This window comes from Phasianus colchicus, chromosome 15 (assembly GCF_987193195.1).
Source record: "Phasianus colchicus chromosome 15, bPhaCol1.hap1.1, whole genome shotgun sequence".
Taxonomy (NCBI): Eukaryota; Metazoa; Chordata; class Aves; order Galliformes; family Phasianidae; genus Phasianus; species Phasianus colchicus.
This window is the reverse complement of record NC_143450.1, coordinates 13,542,915-13,565,725: the sequence shown is the minus strand read 5'-3', so window position 1 is coordinate 13,565,725 and position 22,811 is coordinate 13,542,915. Positions and strand designations below refer to the sequence as shown.

The 22,811-nt window shown below is 46.9% G+C and overlaps 3 protein-coding genes across 5 annotated transcripts; 1 reads left to right on the top strand and 2 right to left on the bottom strand.

Annotated features, from left to right (window-relative positions):
• Positions 1 to 76: 76 nt before the first annotated feature.
• RBM22 (RNA binding motif protein 22) lies at positions 77 to 7,998 on the bottom strand. The gene is made up of 11 exons (XM_031598268.2): positions 7,871 to 7,998; positions 7,439 to 7,492; positions 6,457 to 6,486; positions 5,361 to 5,493; positions 4,988 to 5,088; positions 4,606 to 4,778; positions 3,826 to 4,026; positions 3,155 to 3,319; positions 2,574 to 2,662; positions 1,975 to 2,106; positions 77 to 1,279 (listed from the first exon to the last, which is right to left on the bottom strand). The coding sequence occupies exons 1-11, from the start codon at positions 7,922 to 7,924 to the stop codon at positions 1,149 to 1,151; spliced, it is 1,263 nt and encodes a 420-aa protein (XP_031454128.1). The 5' UTR covers positions 7,925 to 7,998; the 3' UTR covers positions 77 to 1,148.
• A 186-nt stretch (positions 7,999 to 8,184) lies between these two features.
• DCTN4 (dynactin subunit 4) lies at positions 8,185 to 19,927 on the bottom strand. Of its 3 annotated transcripts, none has more exons than XM_031598265.2 (14): positions 19,736 to 19,927; positions 18,655 to 18,725; positions 18,171 to 18,349; positions 17,231 to 17,274; positions 16,405 to 16,512; positions 15,798 to 15,818; positions 14,820 to 14,893; positions 14,536 to 14,648; positions 13,394 to 13,503; positions 12,624 to 12,697; positions 12,153 to 12,207; positions 11,644 to 11,751; positions 11,163 to 11,260; positions 8,185 to 10,444 (listed from the first exon to the last, which is right to left on the bottom strand). In XM_031598265.2, the coding sequence occupies exons 1-14, from the start codon at positions 19,868 to 19,870 to the stop codon at positions 10,231 to 10,233; spliced, it is 1,404 nt and encodes a 467-aa protein (XP_031454125.1). In that variant the 5' UTR covers positions 19,871 to 19,927; the 3' UTR covers positions 8,185 to 10,230. The 3 variants fall into 3 exon arrangements, with proteins under 3 accessions (XP_031454125.1, XP_031454127.1, XP_031454126.1); XM_031598267.2 differs by lacking the exon at positions 19,736 to 19,927 and adding an exon at positions 19,077 to 19,422; XM_031598266.2 differs by lacking the exon at positions 15,798 to 15,818 and having other exon boundaries at positions 19,736 to 19,925.
• Positions 19,928 to 21,139: 1,212 nt separating this feature from the next.
• Positions 21,140 to 22,811, top strand: SMIM3 (small integral membrane protein 3). Its single transcript, XM_031598273.2, has 2 exons — positions 21,140 to 21,253; positions 22,014 to 22,811. Exon 2 carries the CDS (start codon positions 22,015 to 22,017, stop codon positions 22,192 to 22,194), a length of 180 nt encoding a protein of 59 aa, XP_031454133.1. The 5' UTR covers positions 21,140 to 21,253; position 22,014; the 3' UTR covers positions 22,195 to 22,811.

Genomic DNA, 22,811 nt, shown 5'->3' with positions numbered 1-22,811 from the left:
AATAAAATCAAAAGTCCTCAGGCACCCTGCTCCAGGGTCAAAGCAAAGTACTGAAAAATTCATGTGTTTTAATGTATTTTTTTTTAAACAAGCAAATGAGGCTTCAGAACAGGTCCCATCATGTTTTGCTATACAGAGAAATGTCCACAGATCCATTACAAGCAGCAGACATACATATCACCTTAAAATTCTCTAGCCATGTGCCCATACATCTTATTCAACTGCAGGCTCCATGAAAGACACAGTTGCTCCTAGACAAATGCTACGGTTGGAGGAAAAAAAAAAAGAAAGGTTTCATGTCTTATCAAATCAGAAACACCTGATCCATCTCACAGTTCAAGACTGTATCCAAAACCCTTGAAAGCCTGAAACATGCTCTGAAAATACACAGGACAAGTTTGCAGCTGTACGTTGCTGCTGACAGCTGCAGGGGGTGCAGAAGCCCAACCTCTGGGGACCTTCATTAGGTTAAAACTGCTCACCTGTCACTCCAGGTCACACCTGCACTATCAGCAGGCTGCTTGCTGCTTATCTTACTCAGGATATGTAGGATTAGAAATAAAGCACCAAAAGCTTTTTTTTTTTTTTTTTTTTAGTAAAAAAAAAAAGGGAGCAATTCTGTGGCACTTGTAAGGCAAAGCAATGAGTTTGGCACATGTGATAAGCTTGTTTTTCAGCTCTTATACTGTCCTGGCTTAATACTACAAGATTAATACCTAATTAGAATAACAAGTCATTACTTAATTGACGTAGAGAAGTCTCTCATCACATTTAAATAGTCCATAATGTTCAGACTGAAGATACCAAATGGGTTTGAAAAGGGTTTAGTCTGTTTTTTCCAGAAGTTTATTTCAAAAGTGTGCAAATGGGATACACTAACAGCACTGTAATTCTGATACATCTGATCCCCAGACCCACCTGACAGTCTTTTCTGCCCCCCCCCACCCCCTCCCCACCCCTATACACTAAATGAGAGATCTGGGATGTCTTAACGATCTGATTAGCTAACAGTGACACAGAGCTCAGTTTGCCCAGTGTCTGCAAGCAGGGAAATAAGGCTTCTCTAGTTCACCCACAGCTCAACATACGGCACTACCATGGTAACTAGAAAATAACATTTACTTAAATGACAAGGGTGGCACGACGTGCTAGGGGCTGCTGTGCTTTCCTGCGTGGGCACCCATCCTCTGGGGATCTTGAGATGGGTAGTGAATGGGGCCCGGGGCTCTCATGAAGGGAGGTGGTGGCCCCATGGCGTGGAACATGTGTGGTCCAAAACCTGCAGAAAAAAAAACTGTCACGTTCAGACAAAGCAACAGAACACTCATGTGGACCTACTGCTGTTTGAAAGTACTGATGAAAAACACTTGGCTAACTGCTGCACGTCAGAGAGGTTCCATGATTCCTCAAGTCTTCAAAATCCCTCCTCTCTTTTCAGTAAAACTGGGACCAATCCTTAAACAGTACATTTCTTTAGTCACAGATAAAAGCTGGTGGGGGACAGGCACGTGTGTCTAAGGTCAATCTAAATTGCTTTCTACTTAGCTGTGGAGCAATTACATCCACAAGACATGATGCCCCACAAAAAGACTTGTCTTCAAACAGATATAGACACAGCTGAACACGGGCTGGCATTTAACCAGCTGCAGAATTACCCTTTGATGTTCAGGTTAATGCACCATGTACACAGTCAGCAAATACCCTGAGTAGATGTGAATACCAGTAACAGGGATCTCTGACATGCCTGAAAATTTGAAAGTGAATACATACCACAACAGGCAGCTCAGTTTAATCAAACTGTGCTGACAGCTCATTTCATACAATTGTTTTAGTTTGCATGATCAGGGATGAGGAAAATCAATATAGGGCATGCATCAGTGTTACAGTCCAGCTGAGCAAGAAGGACTATATCTCTAGCCATCCGTGCTGGATCACCAATTTACATATTTTCATTTGAAGAGGAGAATTAAGTACCTGGAGGTGGTGGTGGAGCAATGCCAGGAGGCGGCGGCAGGGCAATGTTAACCACGGCTGGAGGGCCACTTGGAGGTAGATTGAAGTAATTTGCAGAAGCCTCCTCTTCTGCAGCTGGAGGAGGTGGGAGGGCTGCACGATACAACAACAAAAACCAAACACACTGTGGTTATGGAAATCCCAAATACTCAGGCAAGAGCTGCAGAAGCATCTTCCTTCAGGGTGGAGAAACAATCAGTGTGCCCTTGTGGAAGAACTGCTGAACACCCCCCCATTTTTATCCACCAGAAGCCAGCTTTGTTTTTTCCTTCACACAACACTCAACGAATTACAAAAACATGAATCAAGCCTTGAACCGTCTGTGTTGCCAGTATCTTGGAACTGAGTAACTTTAATTCACCCATCACATGACAACCTTCTTTTCAGCAAGAATTTGCTTCTAGACAAAGCTCACTTCCCATTCCAGATTGATCTGCCGCAAACCTAGCGACTGCTTTGGGCTCACCAGTGCCTCTGCTGTTCTGAGCTGATATTGCTTGCAGAGGTTTAACTCCAGCCCTTCCCATGGAGGCAAGTCAGCTTGAAATCTACTCCCTTACCTCCGGGAAGTCCTGGAACTGGCTCAAGCTTTATCCCAGATTCTGTAGTACCTTCCTTGTCCTTCTCTTTACCTCTTGCTGCCTGGGACCTAAAAAACGGACAAAAGTTTGAAGACAAGGATGAGAAAAGGCAAGGTAAGGAGATACACTGCAATAATTCCACATTTCATCATTTAGATTCACTGCTGCAGGCCAGAATTGAACAAAAATTACACTCAGAGGTGGCTGGATTCAAGTATGCAAATACTGTTTACAAGATGTAGAGAGGAAGCACAACCACAGAAACTCATCTGTGACCTTCAACCAGCAAACTCCCTACACAGCTTGTGTTATCTCGAACCCAGATCCTATTGCTGGGGGAAAAAAAAAAGAAAAAAAAAAAAACAGACTGTAAGAGAACCCCAGCTATGTATCAGCTCGTTACCTACTTCAGCTTAACAGCCAATTCAGCTCTCAAGATTACATAAACTAAATAAAGATCCACATAGTTCTGCCTATTTGAGAAGCAAGCCCCCGAGGACAGCATACACATGGCAACTGAGAAAGTGATAATGTGTCTCCATGTCACTCCCAGTACTCACCTTCCCCATTTGACATTGAGCCTGCGACCGTTGACAATGAGCTTGTTGAAAGATTTCTCAGCAGCCACTTCTGCAGCTTGCCGGGTGGCAAACTGGATGAAAGCACACTGTTGCCTCTGCACTACTGTTATTGTCCGGATCTCCCCAAACTGGTAGAAGTGATTTCTGCGTGGAGGATAAGAGAGTATGAAACCCTGCTCCTCTTAGCCACAGAATACACAGCAATTAAATGTGATAAAATAGGTATGTTTGGATCCTTTCTCCATCATCAGTTCAGAGCAGTGAGTACAAATCAAGCCACTTGCTCTTCCATGTAATTATGGAACAATAAAATAAACGCTTTAGTGTAGGATTAGGCTAGGTTGGGCTTTTCTCAGCAGCTAACTAGAGAGAAAATACAGAATTTGTTGTAAAAAGTATAACACATTATCCCCAAGAATTCAGAAAGATGACTCATCTTTAAGATGTCTCTCTTAATCAAAGCTCTTGAAATGTGCTTGTTTATTTGTTCTCCAACAAGCTGGCACTCCTCTGCACTTGCCTACGAACAAGCTCCCCATTAAAGAAAACTGAAAGCCAGTTTTTTTTCCCCCCCTTGAAGGACAGATTTCCTCCCTTGAAGATGAGAAGTACCCAAAGCATAAAACATACAAGCAAATGCACCAACACACCTGAGATCTGATTCAGTGATAGTATCTCCAAGCCCTCCAACGTACAACGTAGTGATAGTCTTATCATCAGGAGGGTCCAGTCGAGGCATGGTCGATGCTCGTTTCAGAAGCTTATCAGCTACAGGATCGTTAATTCCATAGTAACGATCTTTGATATTCTGATCAGCCAGAGGATCATCTGGATCTGTAGGTTTCTCATGCCTGGGGTTCAGCAAACAAAGTATTTCTTAATGCCCGTCACAGCTGCAGCTTACATGACTTCATCCACTACTTTCCCCTCTAAACACCATCTGGTTGCTTATATGCTTAACTCTGCTCACAGAAAGATGTCAAATTGGAACAAAAAGCCCGAAGAAGTCAGACTGGGGCTATCAACATGCTATTGGCAGAACTGCCTGGAGTTCAGAATGAATGGCACTTCTGACAGCCAAGCATTCAGTACTACAAGAGCTGGATTTCAAATGGCCTCTTGTTCAAATACAAAGACCTCTGATTGTGGGGACTGACGCCACGATGAGAAGAAATGAACTATGCAAGAGAAGAGCTGCAGTCACTGCTTTGGCAAAACACTACAAATCTACGCAGCAAATTCCTCACAAATGAGCCTGTCACAACAAAAATTTATTCATGGATGCTGCACGCCACCTTACTGCAAATTTCACACTAACTCGAATCACAACGTTGCACCTCCTGCCCACTGCAGCATTTCCTGTTCTTCAGTCCCAAAGGGGAGGTGTATCTGACCACGGTGAACAGCAACTATTTGAGTTGTGTACGTACCTGTAAGGACATTCTTCTCCTCTCTTGCATTCCCCTTTTACCCAGAAGGAACAGATGTGAGGACGATTACGTTTATAGTAAGGAGTGGTCCGAGCCAGCTTCAACAGCATGTCACTGGTAGAAGTAGCTTTTCCTAGTGCACCAACTGGTCTGGTGCCATCAGAGTTGGCTATCTACACAGCAGTTAAAAGGCAGGGAAAGTATTGTAAATATATACATATTGTATACACACACACACAATACTGACAAGTAATGCAGAATGAAAACAAGCACATGATTTTAAGATGATGTAGGTCATTCTTTTTCAGAGAAAGTGTGTTTGACCCCCTTCCTCCCTGTACACATCCATACAGAGATCATAATCATAATGACACTTTCTTACCTCTCGTTCCATGTTCTGAGTGTAGTACTCTTTATTGACATCAGATTTAGGCATTTCATCCTTAAGGGACAGTCCTGCATCCCGGACTTGAATAGGCAAACCTAGAATTAAACAAACAAAAAACCCCTATGAAGCACAAGCTGAAAGAGCAAAAAAATAGTTACTACAACTCACGTTAAGCAGAGATAACTTGTCTCCTGCGCAAGAACACCAGGCTGCCCCTGAATCTCAGAAGAGATCTGATCACAAAGACTTGCTCTTCTCAAAGTCTGGAAGCAACTACACCAATTTCATGCACACATTTAAAAGAAGCTTTCACTTCAGAAGCAAGCAGAACTGCTGCTTCTCTCAGCTGACCGTTTTTGGTACACACCATATTCCAGATCAAGCAGACAGGTTTGACAGACATTCTTCAACTTGCTGCAGGTCTGGCATACTTCTGTCTTCTTGAAACGCATACGAACACCAGGACACCAGCGAAACACTGTGAAAGGCCTGGCACAAATCTGAAAGACAGAAAGTAGACAACTGAGCTGCTATCACACCACAGCCAAGATATCATTTGAGTTCCTGCACGGAAATGGAAAACTCAAACACGCCTAGCCTCATTGAAATCTTAAGCAAAGTTCTAGGCAAAAAAAGTTCAAGAGCTTAGGATAATGCTGATTGCTATTTGCTGCCTTACTGTGACAGGAGGAAGCTTTTGGAAGGTTTGGAGTTATTAAAATAACCTGAATGCTGAAAGCAGATTTACTCAACAGGAAGAATTCATTTTTTATTCCAAATGATGTCAGCATGGAGCTATTAGAGAAAAATTACCAATTATGTGTAAATTGAGAGGTCACTGAAATAGCAGCAAGCCCAGTGAGAGCTTACTGACACAAAAAGTACTGCCCTCTATGTTATGTGTTGGAAAAATGCATCTGCTTCTGCTGCATGTATATTTGAGGAACAGAAGCAAGATAACAAGATCTCAACGCGTAGCTTGTCCCTACCTCAGATGACAACTGATAAAAGGGGCAGAGGGACAACTCAAGGCAAGAAAACACAAAATAATTCTTGCTCTCTCAGATACAAACCTGTCTTATTTTGTACAATGGCTAACACAAATTATTAGCTGGCAAAAAATAACAGATTCACAGCAAAACCTAAACTTCAGTTACTTATGCATCACGTAGCAGTAAAAACAAACTTTCAACAGAAAATATGAAATACTTTATCAAAACCTAATAATTTTCATAAGTGTGAGCAAATCTTAACTCTGTTAGCAGTAATTTTACAACTCAAGAATAACTAACACAGGGAAAATTATATACCTAACACGGACATAACTGCATGAAATGTTAAGCTTTTAGCCAAAATAAACACTTTCCTGAAGCCAGCAGATGCTTTCAAAAATATTAAAACACACATTATTCCCAGCTGTGCACCAATTCAGAAGCTTGTTCTTCAAAAGACAACGAACATACCTTGCATTCTTTTCCATATTTCTCTTTGGTCTGAAATATAATAAATAAATAAAAAGAAAAGAAAATATGAAATATCAAAATATCATTAGCGAATGATGAAACGTCATCACTGAACTTATAGCACAGTGTTCCTGTTCTTATCATACTGCAGTCAGACTCGCTCACCTCTACTTTTGGTGCTTAAGCAGAATCTCTCTTGCCTGGCAAACAGGACCAAAAAAAAAATCTAAGAAACTCTCAACCTATTTCTGTTTTAGAAGCACTCATTAAAACAAAGTATTATGAGCCCCACCTCATGCACCAAAGAAAAACAATCATGAAACAGATTATTAATACTATTTTTAAGTGAAAATGATGTAAGTGCATAAAACAAACACACCAAAACAAAGCATTTTTTAGATATCTATATGGACTATAAAGTCACGTTCCATAAAAATATAACAGCTCTCAGCAAACTTGGGGCAAAGATAAACGAAAGGTATACCCTATGTAACTGGACTGAGCACTGGGAAAAGCAGCATGGAATGGCCTGACTCATCCTGGACAGATGAAACCAAGGTCAACAAAGCAGGATTTAAATTAGTGTCTGCAGCCTCTGTCAGACAGTTCTAGCTCATTTTATGAGCACGTTATGCAGATTTTAGAGATTGTGCTCATCTATTTAATATTTCAGCAGCTCGCTGCTTCCCACATCACATGACTTACTGGTACCAAAGCTTTATTGGTATTTCCTGCACTCCAGACATTAGACTGTGACATCCTGCTCAGCTTTTTGACTGAGTTAATGTTAAACCCTGCACCGACCACCGTGATGTGATGCACTAACAAAGGCACGAACTAAACCCTGCAGTGCACGGCCAAGGAACCAGGAGTGCATGTCCTCAGCATCTCCTCCTGCACCCAAGCTTGCTTGAGCTCTCAAAACCGAACAGTTCTACGGCCATCAGCACCCAATGAAGGGCACAGGGCCACAAGCACATACCATGCGAATGTATGGGTTTTCTCCAAGACACGTCTGGCACAGAATAGGGAAGTCCTGAGCGGAGAAAAAAGAAAGAAAACATGCACCGAGCAATCAAATCATTACAACAGCACTGGAATCACCCTCTACGCTCATCCTGCCGAGCGAACCCAGCCTGACTTAACAAGCTGCTCACAGGACCGGCTCACAGAAGGCCACTTGAGAAGCTGCAACCCACGCCCTTATTGCTAAAGGATCGCAGCAGGCCAGCCGCTCCTGTTCTCACACCCCACCTTACACACACCCAGCCCAAAGGACGTTCCCGAGGCCCGCGCTCCCCAGCTCTGCAGCAGAAGCCAACCCCGGCCCTAGGGGCCCCATCGCGCCGCCCCAGCCCAGCCCGCAGCCCCACAACACGGCCCCCCGCCGCCGGCCGGATCTCCCCAAGCTCACCGCATCCTCCCAGTTCTGCCGGTTGTAAGTGTTGGAGCCCAGCGACGTCGACATGGCGGCCCCGCGCCGCTCCGCCTCGATCCCGGCAGGCGGTGGGATCCGGAAGTAACGTCACTTCCGCTAGCGACGTGCGGTCGCGAGAGGAGCGGTGGGGGCGCTCTAGGCACTGCCAACCATAGAGACGAGCCAGCGCGGCGGAATCAGAGCGAGTGGGAGCGGAGACGAAAAGCATTTGGTGGGCGGGGGCGCTCAGCTTTTTACATTTTAATTATTACTATTTCCCCATTAACGGCGGTGTAAATAACAGCGTAGAGTCTGAGAGCCAAGGTCGCTTTATTGAAGATTACTACATGAAGTTAAGCAGTAAGGCAACAGTCGCCTGTCATTAACGGGTAACACCGATGGGCAAGAACTCCTGCGCCCCGGGAGCAAGGACAGACAGACGGACAGACACAGCTCACGGCATTGCTATCACCTACAAGCACCTAAAAGAGAGGAACATCTCACCGAGCACATCGGACTGCTCGGACAGCCACCGCCCTGCGCACCCAGCAGCTGTCAGTGAGGCACAGAGCCCAGCAGCTCATCATTCTCCAGTAGCACAGAGCACAGCCCAAGCCCATCCCAACGCCTGTGGTGGCACTGGGACCGGGAGCTGCAGCCAGAAGGCTCCATCAGCCAGCAGCATCCCGAAAGCTGTTTCCATAGGTAGTAGTGTTGCAGCTAAGGAGAGAACTGATGGCCAAGGTTTAAGTGTTTTGTTATCTGGAAGGTAAAACAGCAGCAGACGCTAGCGCTATACGTTAATAAATACAAACTACACTTCTTAAATTCATGCTGTACACCTGTGTGTAACCTAGGCATTGTAAACGTGCTGACTTGATGCTCTGGGAGGCGCTGCAGGAGCAGGGCTGTAAGGCGCGTGCTTCCCTTCCAGGCACGGGGAAACCACCCCTCTGGGCACACTAAGGCAGGCTGCTTGGTTTGCAGGAGATGTGGCCTTATCCCTCCCTCCCACACAGGGATATGCAGCTCTGGGGTGGCAGAACCACAGCACAAGCATCGTGAGCAACAAAGCTGTCCTTGGCTGATACACAAACGTCTCCCAAAGCCAGCACATCAAAGCCCATTGGAAATGGGTCATGAAAGTAAACATTGAACTGGGAATAAAACTGAAGTCTCTCAAGGACAAACAATCTCACCCACTCACATTGTACTACTGCAGTGAACTGGCATTCGATATCCTGCATACACTCTTCTTAATTAAAGTTTTAGTTTGGACTATGGCCGAATTACACCCCAGATAATTTTTTTCTTTCTTTCTTTTTTTTTAAACAGTGGTACAGTGTATGCTAGTTACAGTATAACAGCCTTTCCTCTTTTATACCCCCACTCCCACAGCTGGAAAAGACAGTATGAACTTGGACAGCCTCAGTAGTTTTTTGTATGCTAGAACTAATCTCAATTCTCCAAGTTTAGTACTGATTGCTATCCCTATTAACACACATTTATTAATACAAAGATTGGCAGGCAGCCTCTCAGGACCACTCTCACCTCAGTAAAGAAATGTAGCACAATGGGACTTCCCAGCTTCTAACAATTCACACTACCACATCCACCTTGCAACACAACGAGCCTACAGTGTGGTTGGTGGCCAGTCAGATCCATGAACACTGCAGTATATCACGTTCTGGGACTGAAGACAAAAAGTGACCGTTTCCTTTGTGAAAAGATTTACCACTTTGGCTAAGGAAACTACATGTGCCAGAGTGTTTTTTCACAAGAACAGAAAGGGTTATACATCTGAGTGCCCCACAGTTATTTGAGGTATCCTAACAGGAAGCAAAAAACAAAGGAAAGAAAGCATCATGCTGCAGCAACAGACTTGTCAGTAACGCAGCAGACACTGCCACCTCCTAAAATGTTTGTTTGAGAAGGGCATAGCTCTGTGTTTGGGAAAAAGTTCACTTTTGTGTATGTAACATTAGGTTCGTGGGCTGACTTGAAAGAAGAAGAAAAACAATAGGTTTCTTTTTTGTTGATAAAGCCAAATTCAGCCAGTAACACAAATCCGGAGAAAGCTATCTGCGTGCTGAAACACGTGCTGTGAGTTAAACTAGCCTGTGGCAGTGTGGGGAAGCAGAGCTTTAGATAGTGGGCACTATGATAAGAATAGAGAACAAATCATCCCAAACCACAGCACCCTCACCCACGCAGCCTCCTCCTGATGGCCTGGCTGCAGCCTGTGGCACACACCCACACATCACACAGGAGCTTTCACAGAAGGTTTCACCAGGGTGCATTCTTTCACTGACAGTCCATCCTGCGGCCAGCCATGGGGACACGAGCGCTGGGAGCTTTTAGGGGAGCACTGGACCGAGGCTGAGCTCAACGTGGTGGGTAAGCCAGATGACCTCTGAGACCTGATCGCATTCTTCACTGGGCCGGATTGGAGCAGCAAGGTTTTTAAACTCGTGCTTCATCTTAAAGCTCACGGTCACGTCGCCCTCCTCTTTCTGTGGGGTAACCTTGATGAAAACTCCTACCTTATTGGCTTTTCTGAAGGCAATAACGCTGCAGAACAGAAAACAAAAGAACTGGGTCAGCTGAGTTCTCAACCTATTGTTCTGAGAGATTTATTCTGACATGAAGTAAGAAGGATGCTCAGTTTACAGCCCACGGGCTGAACATGCCTCACTAGAACAATTGCTCTGGTTGGTGGCTGTTGCTCTTTTCCCAGGGGACTCACAGCCCCTCCTGCCTCAAGATCAGAATGCACTACCCTCCTCTAAGCTGGCAGCTGCTGGCAAATCCATCAGCATATGCCTGCTTTGGCCATGAAGATATGTACCTAGTTATGCAACAGAGAAAGGCCATAATATATGGTTCAAGCTGCTCTGTAAGAGGCTGCAGAGTGTATTTCAATTCGAAAGCTGGAGGCACCTCTGTTGTAGACCCTACCATGTGGTTTCCATCACTTCTTTGAACCCTCTGCTTGCAAAGGAAAGGATTACATAGAGTACTGAAGAGAGAATCAGTACCATCACCTATAACTCAACTGCTCCAACACTATACTTGTTTTGAACGGATGAAATGTCTCCCGAACAGTCCAAACCACAAACAGAAGGGAAAGATTTGCACTGCTCTTCTCTGATCACAAAACTGAACAAATTAACAATTTAAAAAAAAAAACACCCACAACATGCTGAAGAGAGAGAGTATATAGCAAGCTACTTGGTTAAAGTGCCAAGTATTTAAGGAACAGGATCCCTACAGGACAGACAGCACTCACTCAGGGTCATCCTGGAAGTCCTGAGGCTCTGCCAGCTCATCATATTCTGCTGCAGCATCTTTGCCAGCCAGAATAAGCTCCTTGGGAGGAACTACCACCTGAAACAAAACACCAACAGAAACCTTTCAGTACTGACCACCATCTACACCACAAACAGGACAAAGTAATTCCCTTCTGCGGGAATTAAGCTCTCCTATAGCTTAATAGAATGATTCACCCTTGGCTTCTTCCTGCCCTGGCACTGTCTATTTACAACTGTTATTTGTGAAGTCACGTATTTCTCCCTTGGGCTCAGTATCTCAATGATCAGACAAAATTTCAAAATACATTAAGAGCTGATGTTTACATTGATGGTGGTAATTTAAACCTCCCAGGAAGAAAAGGAAACACAGTCAGTACGGATTAAAGGTGTGACCTGAGGAAAGATAAATGGGAGCAGAAAGCCTTGGAAGAGGCCAGGCTTGCACAGCAGGTACAATACCTTGGCACTGCTGTTAATGTTGTCAGGGTCTCCTTCTTCACACTCCAGCAGCGTGACATGTGTGATATTTTCCACTGGATTGGTCAGAGTCAGAAGAACTTGGCTTTCCTGGAAAGATTCAAGAATTGCAAGTCAAGAAGTAATTACGATAAAAGTCATCATTATTGTTAATACCCCCACTCTGTGACTGAACGACACCTTCAAAAAATCACACTGCTTACTCAAAGGATGGACAGCAAACAGCCCCATTCCTTCAGAATGCTGGCAACATCACACAGCACTCCACACCTTTTATTCTTCAGACACCAGCATGTACTCGCTATGCCAGATATCAGACTGCACTGTAATCTACTCACACAGTGTGACAAGTGCAGGCAGTGTTATTCTGACCACTCCCTTAAGCCCTGCACCCTCTCTAAACAAAGCTAGCAGAGTCCTCAGGAAACAGTCCCACATCCGCACCTCTCAGTTATATCTTACCCTAAAATGTTTCTGGAAAAAACACTGACCTTCATGTAGCGCAGGTTGGGAATAGACATGATTCTCACTTCAGGGATGTAGTTACTAAAACAACAACAGAGCAAATGACTGTGATAAACGGCATTGCTGTCTGTAACCTACCTGCTGAAGTAAGTATTCACAGGCATCTGGCTAGCATGTTCATTGCTAATAGAGCTTAGCTTACATCAAGCAAATAAATGAAGAGCCTTTCTGCTATATAAGGCTAAACCTACAACTCCTGCTACTATATGGGGCTGATCAGCATGCATTGCCTTTTTCAAACTGCTGAGGTCCTCAGCAAGCTTTCAATACACGAGGGAGCAAACTTACTACAAATTACTCAAATACATAAATTAACTGATTTTGTCATTTTAACAGATTACACAATTATACACAAGGTCAAATCAAGAGCACAAAAGAAATGAAAATATAAGGCTCTAAGTATTGGTAGTGGGCCCCACCCCCCACATCTTACTTACACAGCAACCATCTGGATCTTGAATTTGATAGATGTTGGGTTGAATTCTGGTTTGCTGAGGTTATGTTCACATTTCTAGACACAAAGATATTTTTGTTAGCACCAAAAGATAGCACGTGCTCATCAAACAGATGAACCAGAGCTGCAGGCACAGGGCCACTAGCCACAGCATTTACAACCTGTAGCACAGTACACATAAAGCTATCTTGGGATGCAAGTAGCCACAATGGTGGCAAGTTATTGATACTTTGAAAGTATATTATCAGTTCTATAGGTGCAATTTCAGAAATACAACTTGGAACCACACTTAAAAATACTCAGACACTGACTGCAGCAGAAAGAAGGCACAAATAACTGGAACCCAAGACTGACCTCCTCATGGGTTACTCTTTAAATACAGGCACTGCCTGACACAAATGATTTCCTAGAAAACATTCTGAAACTGGATTTAATTCTTGCCCATCTTCACTTTCCAGCTCCCTGCTTTTCTTCTCTTTCTGTGTGTCAGGACACACAGACTCTTCTGCAAATCCATATTTGTGTCTTTACATGTCTTTTCTACCCCTATGGAAAGAGGTAGCTGCATTGTCATCACACCAGAGATGCGACAGCCTCCCTAATCTCCTCACTCTGCTTCCAGTATTCAGCTGAAGAGTTTCAATCACCAGAAGCAGTTGAGCAGTTTCTTTTTAAAAAGAAATGCAGAGCTCATTTCCTATAGTCCAAGTCCTGTGAGCCTAGAAGAAGTGATGTTTTGTAGTCATTACTCACCCGACAGCGCAGTGAACGTTTGATCAGGAGGTGCTTATGACGTGGGTACAGCTGGGAAGCACAGATTGGCTGGAAGTCAGGCTGCAGCAAGCGCTGATGCAGTGTCGTCACTGGGTGACACAAAGAAGACCAAATTTACAACTTATCCACGCACTGAAACTCAAGCCAGACTGTACATACGCACTGGCCTAACAGCATGTGTGCAAAGGGCAAATCAGCTTTCATTGCTTTGTTACTGTCACAGCTGGGTGCTGCTTGAGTAGAGACAAAATTTTGCAGCAAGAAGTTTGCTTAATTCAGATTCACACAAAGAATTAGTGACTACAGAGTTACACAGGCAAGGAACTTCAGCAGCCAAACTCCCCACAGTATTCTTCCATAAAAAAGGCTCCTCACCATTGTCTAACAGGCAGCAAGCCACCTGGCAGCCTTTCCCCTCAATGGAGAAGTTGTCTTCTTCAGCAGCATCCTATTTTCTCAACACTGACAGAGTCTCATGAAGAAAGAAGACCATCCATGTCTTCCCAAAAATCTTTTATGAATTATTTAATATATGTGAACTTTGTGGGCCTGCAGAACTGAGGACATCTGTCCTGCTTAGAACCACCTCAGTAGAAAGTTCACATTGCTTCCTGTTCCTGCTGTTTTATCCTATTTACTCCTACATTTCTTGGACCAATCTACAATACGGGCTGATTGAATCATGAGTCAACTATCTCACAAGCATACGTAAGCAGTTACAACTGGATGTCAAAATAATGCACAATTGTTACTTAACAGGTCAGCTAAGGTGCCAACTCCCCAGCAGCACAACTACTTCCTTATTATCTGCTATTATTTGAAAAAGGATGTCAGATGTTTCCTTCACCCAAATGTAACATGCAGAAAAATTACAATCAGTGAAAAAATGAAACAATAGCAAAGAAGTCTGTTGGTTTTGGATCTGAACTTTCCTTATTTTATTTATTTACTTATTTTTGCTGAGCTGCAATCAAAAGTGCCATTAGAAAATCACAAATTTCACTCCATTTCAACCCCAGCATGCTAAAACCTTAAAGCACTAGGAACCCCACTGCCACGTTTCCAAACACTGTCTGTGTTATAAAATGAATGGCAAAAGTGACAAAATATTAAGGTATTACCTTCAGTCAGATTGATTGGTCTTGTGTAGTAATCCTCGGGAAGGGGTTCTACTTCTTCCACCGCATCAGCTGGCTCAATCTTGATCTCCTTTTGGTCCTCTCCTTCTTTCAGACTGAAGCAAAATACCAGAAAACTTAGTCATAAAACACAGCACAATTGCTCTGACAGACAGCAGGAATAGCACTGCGTTACACCACAGAAGGCAGGAGGTGCTGGGAGCGTAAGACAACAGTAAGTGCACAGGGATATGAAAATGTACTCGTTTCTATTAGGTGACACTCACGAGAGTCCAGCGAGAGCGCTGATGGGAGCGCCGGGCCTCTGGCGCTGAAGTCTGGTTCCAAGGCCGTATTTGTCCTACAGGAAAAAAAAGGCAGTGTCAGCCTGAGGTCTGCTTCCTTCCAGGGCGACAAGACCTACTGCAAACTCATTCTTTGAGCTGCATGATAAGCATAGGGAAACAAGCAAATTAAAGCAAAAAGGGAAAGGTATTCAAGGCCTCTCAGGATATATTTTTTTTTCCGCTCAAACTGCGAGTGAGGAGAAAATAATTGGAAGAGACTAATGTTTGTGGATGCTGCTTATAAAATTTTTTGTTGTTTTTATACCATCAGCCTACAGTACTAACATATTCTCCCTTAACTGCTTGCCAAGTCCTGCAGAATGAGAGTTCAACTGCATAAGAACTAGGTAGCATGGCTACGTGTGCATGTGAAATGCTTGCTCTCCCTGCTGCTCTCCTACAGATGCTGGAAGGAGCTTTGTTACCTAAAGGTCTGTCTCTCTCACCATGCACAACTGCTCAGTAGGAACAGCTGAGCTACTCCTCTGCTTTCTGCAGCTGAACTGTACACATGATGTTTGGAAGCAGAGATCCTCCTTCTGGGCAGAACTGAAAATTTATTTCTTACCAAATGAGAGATCTGAGCATCAGCCTACCCTGGTGGTTCCTCAAGGATCAGAAGACTGATATTAGTACCATTTCCCTCATATATGCAGATGGACACTTCTTGGCTGAGATTTGTGAAGAACTGCCTTTCAAGTATGAATTACTTACCCAAAGGCAACACCCTGTTTCCAAACTAGCAAAAACAATGTTTTTTAAACACATAACCCTCTAACTAGTTAGCCTTCAGGTGCTTCTGCTCTATACACATTCAAGTCAGAGACCCTGAGGAAAGGTGAAGAGCAGAATATATTATTGCTCTCCAGTTGGTACCATGAGAGCTTTAACACCAGCAGAAATGGTGAAAAGACTTACCACTACATGTATAGTGTGTTGCTGTGGAGAGCCCCCAAAATAGCAGCAGGTAGCAACGGAGACAAAAAATGCAGCCATAAGACACAAGCAAGGGCACAGAGCAGGCACAGTTAATTGAGAAGTAGCAAGCATATGCGGAGTCATCCAGCTGAACGAAGTAAGCATTTACCTGACAGTTACAGTGAACAATAATTCAGGCCACAATCAAGTCTTAACATTAATTTCAGTTGAGACGTCATGCAGCAAAGTGCAGGACAATCCTGATTTGGTACTGAGCAGCAGTATGCAACTTTCCTAAGAAGGCTACCACCGTATCGTAACGACAGCTGCAATGCACTTCACTGCTGGATACATACTCCAAAGTACAAACCCTTCTGACGCTATCAGAGAGGATTATTACAGAAAAATGCAATATAGTACAAATTAAACGGTGCAGAACTACTCATCCCTAAAGAAATCCTAGCACATTTTCTTCACGTTATTCTCAATTAAAAAGAAGAGAAAGCAAAGTAGCCCTATCATGCTACCCCTCTACCCGATCATTTTCCAAGCTGAGGCTGCTGTGCATCACTTTGCCTGCTCTGAGAGCACAGGACTCCCAGCTCACCGAGAAGGCCAGAGGCATGTAGTTTCGGCGCCGCACCAACTTCTTCCGGTCCCGCTCGATCTTCTCTTTCTGAGCCAACTGCTGGTAGTACTCAACCAGCTTGTTAATCTGGAGTTAAGAAGAGGAACAGATACCCAGTGAAAGAAGAACAAACATCACGCCAGCTGCAATATTTCAATGTGAACAAGCTGGGGTTCCTGTTACTTGTTTCATTCCATTCCTAGTTCCAGTGTATCACAGAATATACATTAAAGAAGCTGCTGTGTCTTAAAATTTATTTAATGCACATCGTGGGTAACAAACTGATGTTCCTCTGGGAATGAGGCCTACCAGAAAACAGCATCCTGTTCTGATTTTCCATGTAGTAACTGTCCCCATTTAGATTCATCCTTTAGTTTTTCCAAAGCATGCTTTCAAACTTAGTAAGAGTTTTAAAGGGAGACCAGTAAGACAAAATTTGATGTGCTCTGTCAAAGGTTGAGAAAACTTCTCATTAGATAGCAGGCTTTCTCAGACACACATAGACAGGCTTCCTCAGACACACATAGACAGCATGCCCATTAATGCAATTTTAACAGTGCCACTTGTTACTATGATTGCAGTGGAAATCCTCCCAAACAAGCAATTTCATACTATGACATCCATGGGTATGCCTCTAGGAGGCCTTCCTTCCACTGAACTCAGTTAAGGCAGACATTATGAACTTGACATGGCACCTGAAGAATTGTACAGGTGCAAAAAAGAAGATCGAGATGGCCTGGAACATCTAACAGCTCCTTTTAGCTGATGCCATCTCAGCCTAAGGGTGGCCTTCCCCTTCACTCACCCTCTGTGTGTGAGGATTCTCGGGTTCCTGCCAGCCACCACTAGCTGCAAGAGAATAAAACAAAGTCCTGAGGAGATTTCCAGACTCCACACAGAAATCACACCTTACACCCACTTGTCTCAGTCCTAGCTTTGAAATACGGCTTTCCCTATATTCACTACCCTTACCATCACCTGCATAAATATATACCTCTATGAGCTTTTCACAGGCAGGTTTGGGTTGAAGTGACTTGTCCAGCTTTTACACTGTGTTTTTAAACAACTTCTGCTTAAGGAATACTTAGAACAACACCCAAGGGTGACTATGGCAGTATGCACGTTAGTTTATAAATACATGTTCTTATTAACAGCTGCCCATGTCTCTGCACCTTCATCTACAAGTCTTCAGTCATATGAACACCAGGAGTCAAAGAGAACCTGCCTGCTCTACTCAGCCTCGTTCCTGGAGCCTGATACACATTTTCTGCGTGTCTTATGGACTGAGAAATAGACAAAAGCTTTGTTCCATTTCTGTCATAAAGAGAAAAAACAGGGGCACACACTAATACCTCTGAAATAAGCCTAAACAAACAAAAGTGACAGGAAATGAGCTAGATTTCTGTGCTGTTAGACTGAGCAACTTCAAAGACTGAAGCAAGCTCTCAGCAGGGAGAGAGCACACCTCCTGGCACAGATCCACCTCTGACAGCTTTCTGACAAGTCAGGTAACACCAGTATGAAAGTGGGTCAGATGTTACTGTTACTAACTAACTACTGTTACTAACTCAGACCTTCAGATGAGATTTCACCAAAAAAGCATTTTCTTGTTAATTTCCCAACTGCAGCTCAAAATCTAAACGAACATTATGCTTATCATACAGCCATAAACTAGGCTGATTGTTTTCTACCTTCACTAGACATGGTGGACTACTATTTGCCTCGTATTTTTGCACGTCACTTACCGACAGACTTGTCTGCCATGCCCACATCCCGGGAAGTCCAGCGGCAAAACCCACAAGCCAAATAATATGCTTTCTTCATGGTAGTTTTGGCCGGGTCATCAGGGAGCGGAGCAGGAATGCTAGTGGCCCGGGTGGAAAGGGTGTGCATGCAGCAGGGGCAGTCAAAACAGTTAGCACACCTGCAGAGAGAAAGGCCGAAGAATCATGGAAACATTAAGGCTGAAAAAGCCCTCTAAGATCATCCAGTCCAATTGTCAGCCCATCACAGTGCTCCTAACGCAGCCCACAGGCACAGGAACAGACACTCGATGGGCAAATTAAGATTAAATCAACATCATGGGAAAACAGTTTTTCCCCAAGACAAACCAAAAGGTAACGAGTGATATAATTTTTGAAGAGGCCTTCAGGTACGTGTGGTTGGGTGCTCATAACATAAGGACAAAGCTGCTCTAAATGGTGGCCCTTGATGACAAGTGAACCTTACCGATTCTTTTTCAGCTTGGCCTCAGCTGATGGCATGTTTTCCAGGCAGCTGGGGCAGTAGTGGGAATCCACCTGAGGGACAACACAGACAGGTCACTGTTCTGCCATGCTGCAGCACACGGACTGCAACTGGAAACTGTCATGCTATTCATGAGGCTTTGCATGCAGACAGGTGGGCGAAGCCAGAGAGGACGTGAGGTGTTCTTTCAGTATCTGAAACCTCAGGCTGTCTCAGGCAAAAACTGATGTTTAATAATGCTGGGAGGTTTCTTAAGGCACTTAAAGGACTCTGCCTGCTACATGGCAAAGGCACAGCGGGAGTTGGATGACTGCAGATCCCACTGTGTCACTTCTGAGCCCGGACAGCAGGCCGTAAAGCATCATTTGCCATTTTCATCTACATTTATTCCGCCTTGTACCTACAGCGGGCACAAAGCCACACGTTTCAGGAAACGTTTTGCTGTCACAAACTGACACTGTCAATTAGCACAACGGTAACAGGAAGGAGACCCAGCCCAAATTAGGAAACATCCACAGTTAGGAACGGCCAGGCCTGAGGCCTCTCGGGAGCAGCGCGATGGAGGCAGGTGGTGACACATCTATTTTCTGTGCCCGGGAGGCTTTACGGTTTGCAGAGACGCCTCTTCAAGGAATCTAATGCTTTTCGTAACGCTTCCTTAGCCTCTGATGCTTTCTTAATTCGCAGTACAACCGGGCAATTGATTTAGGGAGCCCGAGCGACCACCAGAACCCGGGCCCGGGACAAGGCCGCACCGCCCCGCAGGAGCTCGGCCCTCTACACGCAGTCCCACCCCCGCCCCGTGCCATCTCGCCAATCAAAACCCAAGCTCTGGAGATGGACAGGATTACTGAGCCAATCCACCGCGAGGCACCGCCCCCTCTGTCATGGACAGCCAATCGCATCGCTAAGCCCGGGCACCGCTGTGCCCACCCACAGCTAGCGCCGCGAGCCAATGACGAGGCGAGTCGCGAGTAAGCGACAGACGAGGCAGCCAGTAGGCGCGCGCGGAGGGCAGCGCCCCGTTCCGTATGCCGGCGCGGCGCGGCCGGGCGGCCGTTACCTCGTGCGAGACGCACTCCAGGGAGCGGAGCTCGCTGCAGTAGCGGCAGAAGTAGAGCTGCGACAGCGGAGCCCGCATCTCCTTCTCGCCGCGCACCAGGTACAGCACCCGCTCCGACTGCAGCAGCGACGCCATCTTGGGAGGGAACGGCCGCCACGCGCCGCGCCGCGCTTACGTCACCGCGCCGCGCCGCCCCCGCGTGCGGCGGAGACCACGTGACCCGCCTATTTAACCCCTGCGGCGCCGGGCGGGACGGGATGGTGCGCTGACGCCCCGTTGTATTGTTGTATTGCGTGCAGAGCTCGTGTACGGCCTGCAGAGCCTGAATGCCCCATGCAGTGTTCCTGTGGATGCGCGTGGCCTGTCGCAGCGCAGCACTGACTGTTTGTTGCATGTGTTCTTGCAGCGTTGCATTGGGTGTGCATGGCCTGGCTGCCTCTTGCAGCGTTCCACTGCCTGTACGTTGCACAGGTGCTTCCCGCAGCGTTGCAGTGCTGCATTCAGCTGCCTCCCAAGCAGTGCGCTGGCTGTGGGGAGGAGGAGAGCAGCAGTGCCCCAGCTGTGCCTGCAGCTCCTGGTTGTCCCTGTGCAGGCTCAGGCACAGCCACAATTTACTGAGAAGTGAGCAGCACAGAACAACCCAGCGATCTGCTGATGTGTGTCAGGTCTGGGCGCTATGCTTCGCTGTGCTCTGCAGGCAGAGTGCATGAAGTCAGCTCCTAGGCATGGCACTGAGGCTCCTCTGTGTGAACCCTGCGGTGTCGTGCAGCTCCAGCAGCCGCCTGCCCTTCCTGTGCGGCTGTGGAGGAAACCCAGGGCTGTGATGCTTCCTCTGCATAGCGATAAGACCCCGTGTGGCTTTGTCCCAGGCTGCACTGGAGGCTGATGAGGGCTGAGCTGCTGCGGGCTCCTGCTCAGCTCTGAGCGTAGGGCTGCTGGGCTGGAGGAAGTGATCTGTGGTGCTGCTCAGCCGTGAAATGTCAATAGAATACAATGAAAAAGTGTCATGACCTGGGAGGAACCCACAGGGACCATCCAGCCCAACTGTGGCTTCATATAGGAACACACAAACCCTATGGCTTAGCGGTGTCCAAACGTTTCCTGAGCTCCTGCAGCTCCGGGCCATACCCCTGCCCTGGGGAGCTGTTCCATGCCCACCGCCCTGTAGTGCAGAACCTTTTCCTGACCCTCCCCTGACGCAGCACCATGCCGTACCCTGGAGTCCTATCACTGGTCCCACGGCGCATCCATCCCACATCCATCCCCACACCCCGCAGCAGTGGCCGCGTTACCCCATCCCCTCCGTTCTCCCGCACGCAGCGGGCTGCAGGGGCTCGGACTTCACTCTGGAGAGTGAGTTCCCAGCCCTCTCTCCCCTCCGGGCCTCCTCCTCCTCTCCCTCCCCCGCCCGGCCCCGTTTCCCCTCCCCGCCCCGTCCCTCCCCCGACGGCCGCCCCGGCTCCGCGCTCCGTGCCGGGGCCGTGTTCGGCGGGACGCTGCCTCCGCTCTGCGCCGCAGGTAGGGGACCGGCTCCGGGACCGGCTGTGGGTACCGGCGTGGGGTTCGCTTCGTGCCGCGCGGTGCTGCTCCCCGCCCCGAGCCACGCGTGGCCGTCGGCACCGCGTTTGGTCCCGGGAAGCTCGGAGCGCACCAAGCGGGCGTGGAGCAGCCCCGGAGACCACCCGTGGGACCCCCGTCCCATCGAGGAGGCTCTGAGAGTGCAGCCCACGCGTGTTTTCAGCGCGCTGGAGTTGCTGAGGAGGAGGGGAGACACCGCGGTGTTGATGCCCACCGTGTGGTGCCGAAGCAGCGCTGCTAATTGAGCCGTTAATTGCGTGACTCAGCGGGGACCGGGGGGTGCGGGGATCTGTGAGCACCGGCTGCGTGGCACCACGCGTTCCAGTGCTCTGCTCCCCCAGAGAGCGGCTTTGGGGCCGGACACCCACCGGCTGCCCCCAGTGTCTCACTGCAGCATCGTTCTGCACTGCCAAAAGACCCCAAAGTGAGCAGGCAACCAGTGGGATGCCTGCTGGCAGCTTTGCTCCATTAGCTCCTTTAATTGCAGCAGCAATTAACAGGGAACATTTTTTTTTTCCCCGGGCTGCCATCCAGCTGCATCAAAGCACGCCATAAATCCCACGGCGCCTCGAAGGAGCTTTGGCCAAAGCCTGTTTGCTCTGCAAGGAGCACATGGCTGAAGCTGGACGTGGTCTCCTTGGGGAGGCTTTGGGCTCTACAGCCCCATCAGCCCCATCGCTGCTCTGTGTCTCTGTTTTAGGATGGACCTCCCTATCTCTGCTGATCCTGCTGCCCTCCCCAAGCACATCTTGGACATCTGGGTCATCGTTCTTATCATCCTGGCCACCATCCTTGTCATGACAGCCCTGTTGCTGTGCCCAGCCACAGCTGTCATCATCTACCGAGTACGGACTCACCCCACACGCAATGGCATCGTGTGAGGGAGGACAGCAGGACTCCCACCACGGGGCACCCCGAGAGTGGGGAGAAGATGGGGCTGGAGCAGGAGTGAAGCCACCATGCTGCTGGGGAGCACAGCAGGATCTGGTTGCGTGGCATTGAGGACATGGAGGCGATGCCCAGCTGGAAGTGACTTGTTCTTGTAAGATAGCTTGCATCTGCCATCTTGTAGCCATGTTATCCCATTGGGACTCTCCCAGCACCAGCAGCAAGGCAGCAAAGACTGTAAATGCCTGGCATAGTTATTTCTCCAGCTGCTGGGATGACTGGAAAAGAAGAGTCAGAGCCAGATGACGGATGTGGCTTCTGGTTGTGCATCCATACTGCTGAAAGCATTGCTGCAGGAACCCATCCCAGCAGGAATGCAGCTGGCACTAGTGGTTCCATGTGTCAGATATCGACTGGAATTGCAGGAAACCTTGCAGGGTTCAGATCCTATGGGTCCAGTGGGACAGAGGAGTATGGGAAGCTCCTCCCTGCATGGTGTTGGAGCTGCGTCCCTTCCTCTTTGCCTTCCTACCAAACAGGCAGCAGAGGGTTCCCCCACAGGTACTGCCAGACCAAATAAGCTCGTAGAAAATAAATTGTCTTTATTCTA

Bases quoted from the DNA above. Each gene is read 5' to 3' on its own strand.
- RBM22 (XM_031598268.2), bottom strand. From the start codon at position 7,924: ATGTCGACGTCGCTGGGCTCCAACACTTACAACCGGCAGAACTGGGAG. The intron at 2,663-3,154 runs GTGAGTACTGGG...TCCGTTTTTTAG, and splicing joins CTCAATGTCAAATGGGGAAG to GTCCCAGGCAGCAAGAGGTA. The intron at 2,107-2,573 runs GTAAGGGAGTAG...TGTATCGTGCAG, and splicing joins AGTTCCAGGACTTCCCGGAG to CCCTCCCACCTCCTCCAGCT.
- DCTN4 (XM_031598265.2), bottom strand. From the start codon at position 19,870: ATGGCGTCGCTGCTGCAGTCGGAGCGGGTGCTGTACCTGGTGCGCGGC. The intron at 14,649-14,819 runs GTGAGTGTCACC...ATTTTGCTTCAG, and splicing joins AGCGCTCTCGCTGGACTCTC to TCTGAAAGAAGGAGAGGACC. The intron at 11,752-12,152 runs GTCAGTGTTTTT...GAATCTTTCCAG, and splicing joins CCAACCTGCGCTACATGAAG to GAAAGCCAAGTTCTTCTGAC.
- SMIM3 (XM_031598273.2), top strand. From the start codon at position 22,015: ATGGACCTCCCTATCTCTGCTGATCCTGCTGCCCTCCCCAAGCACATC.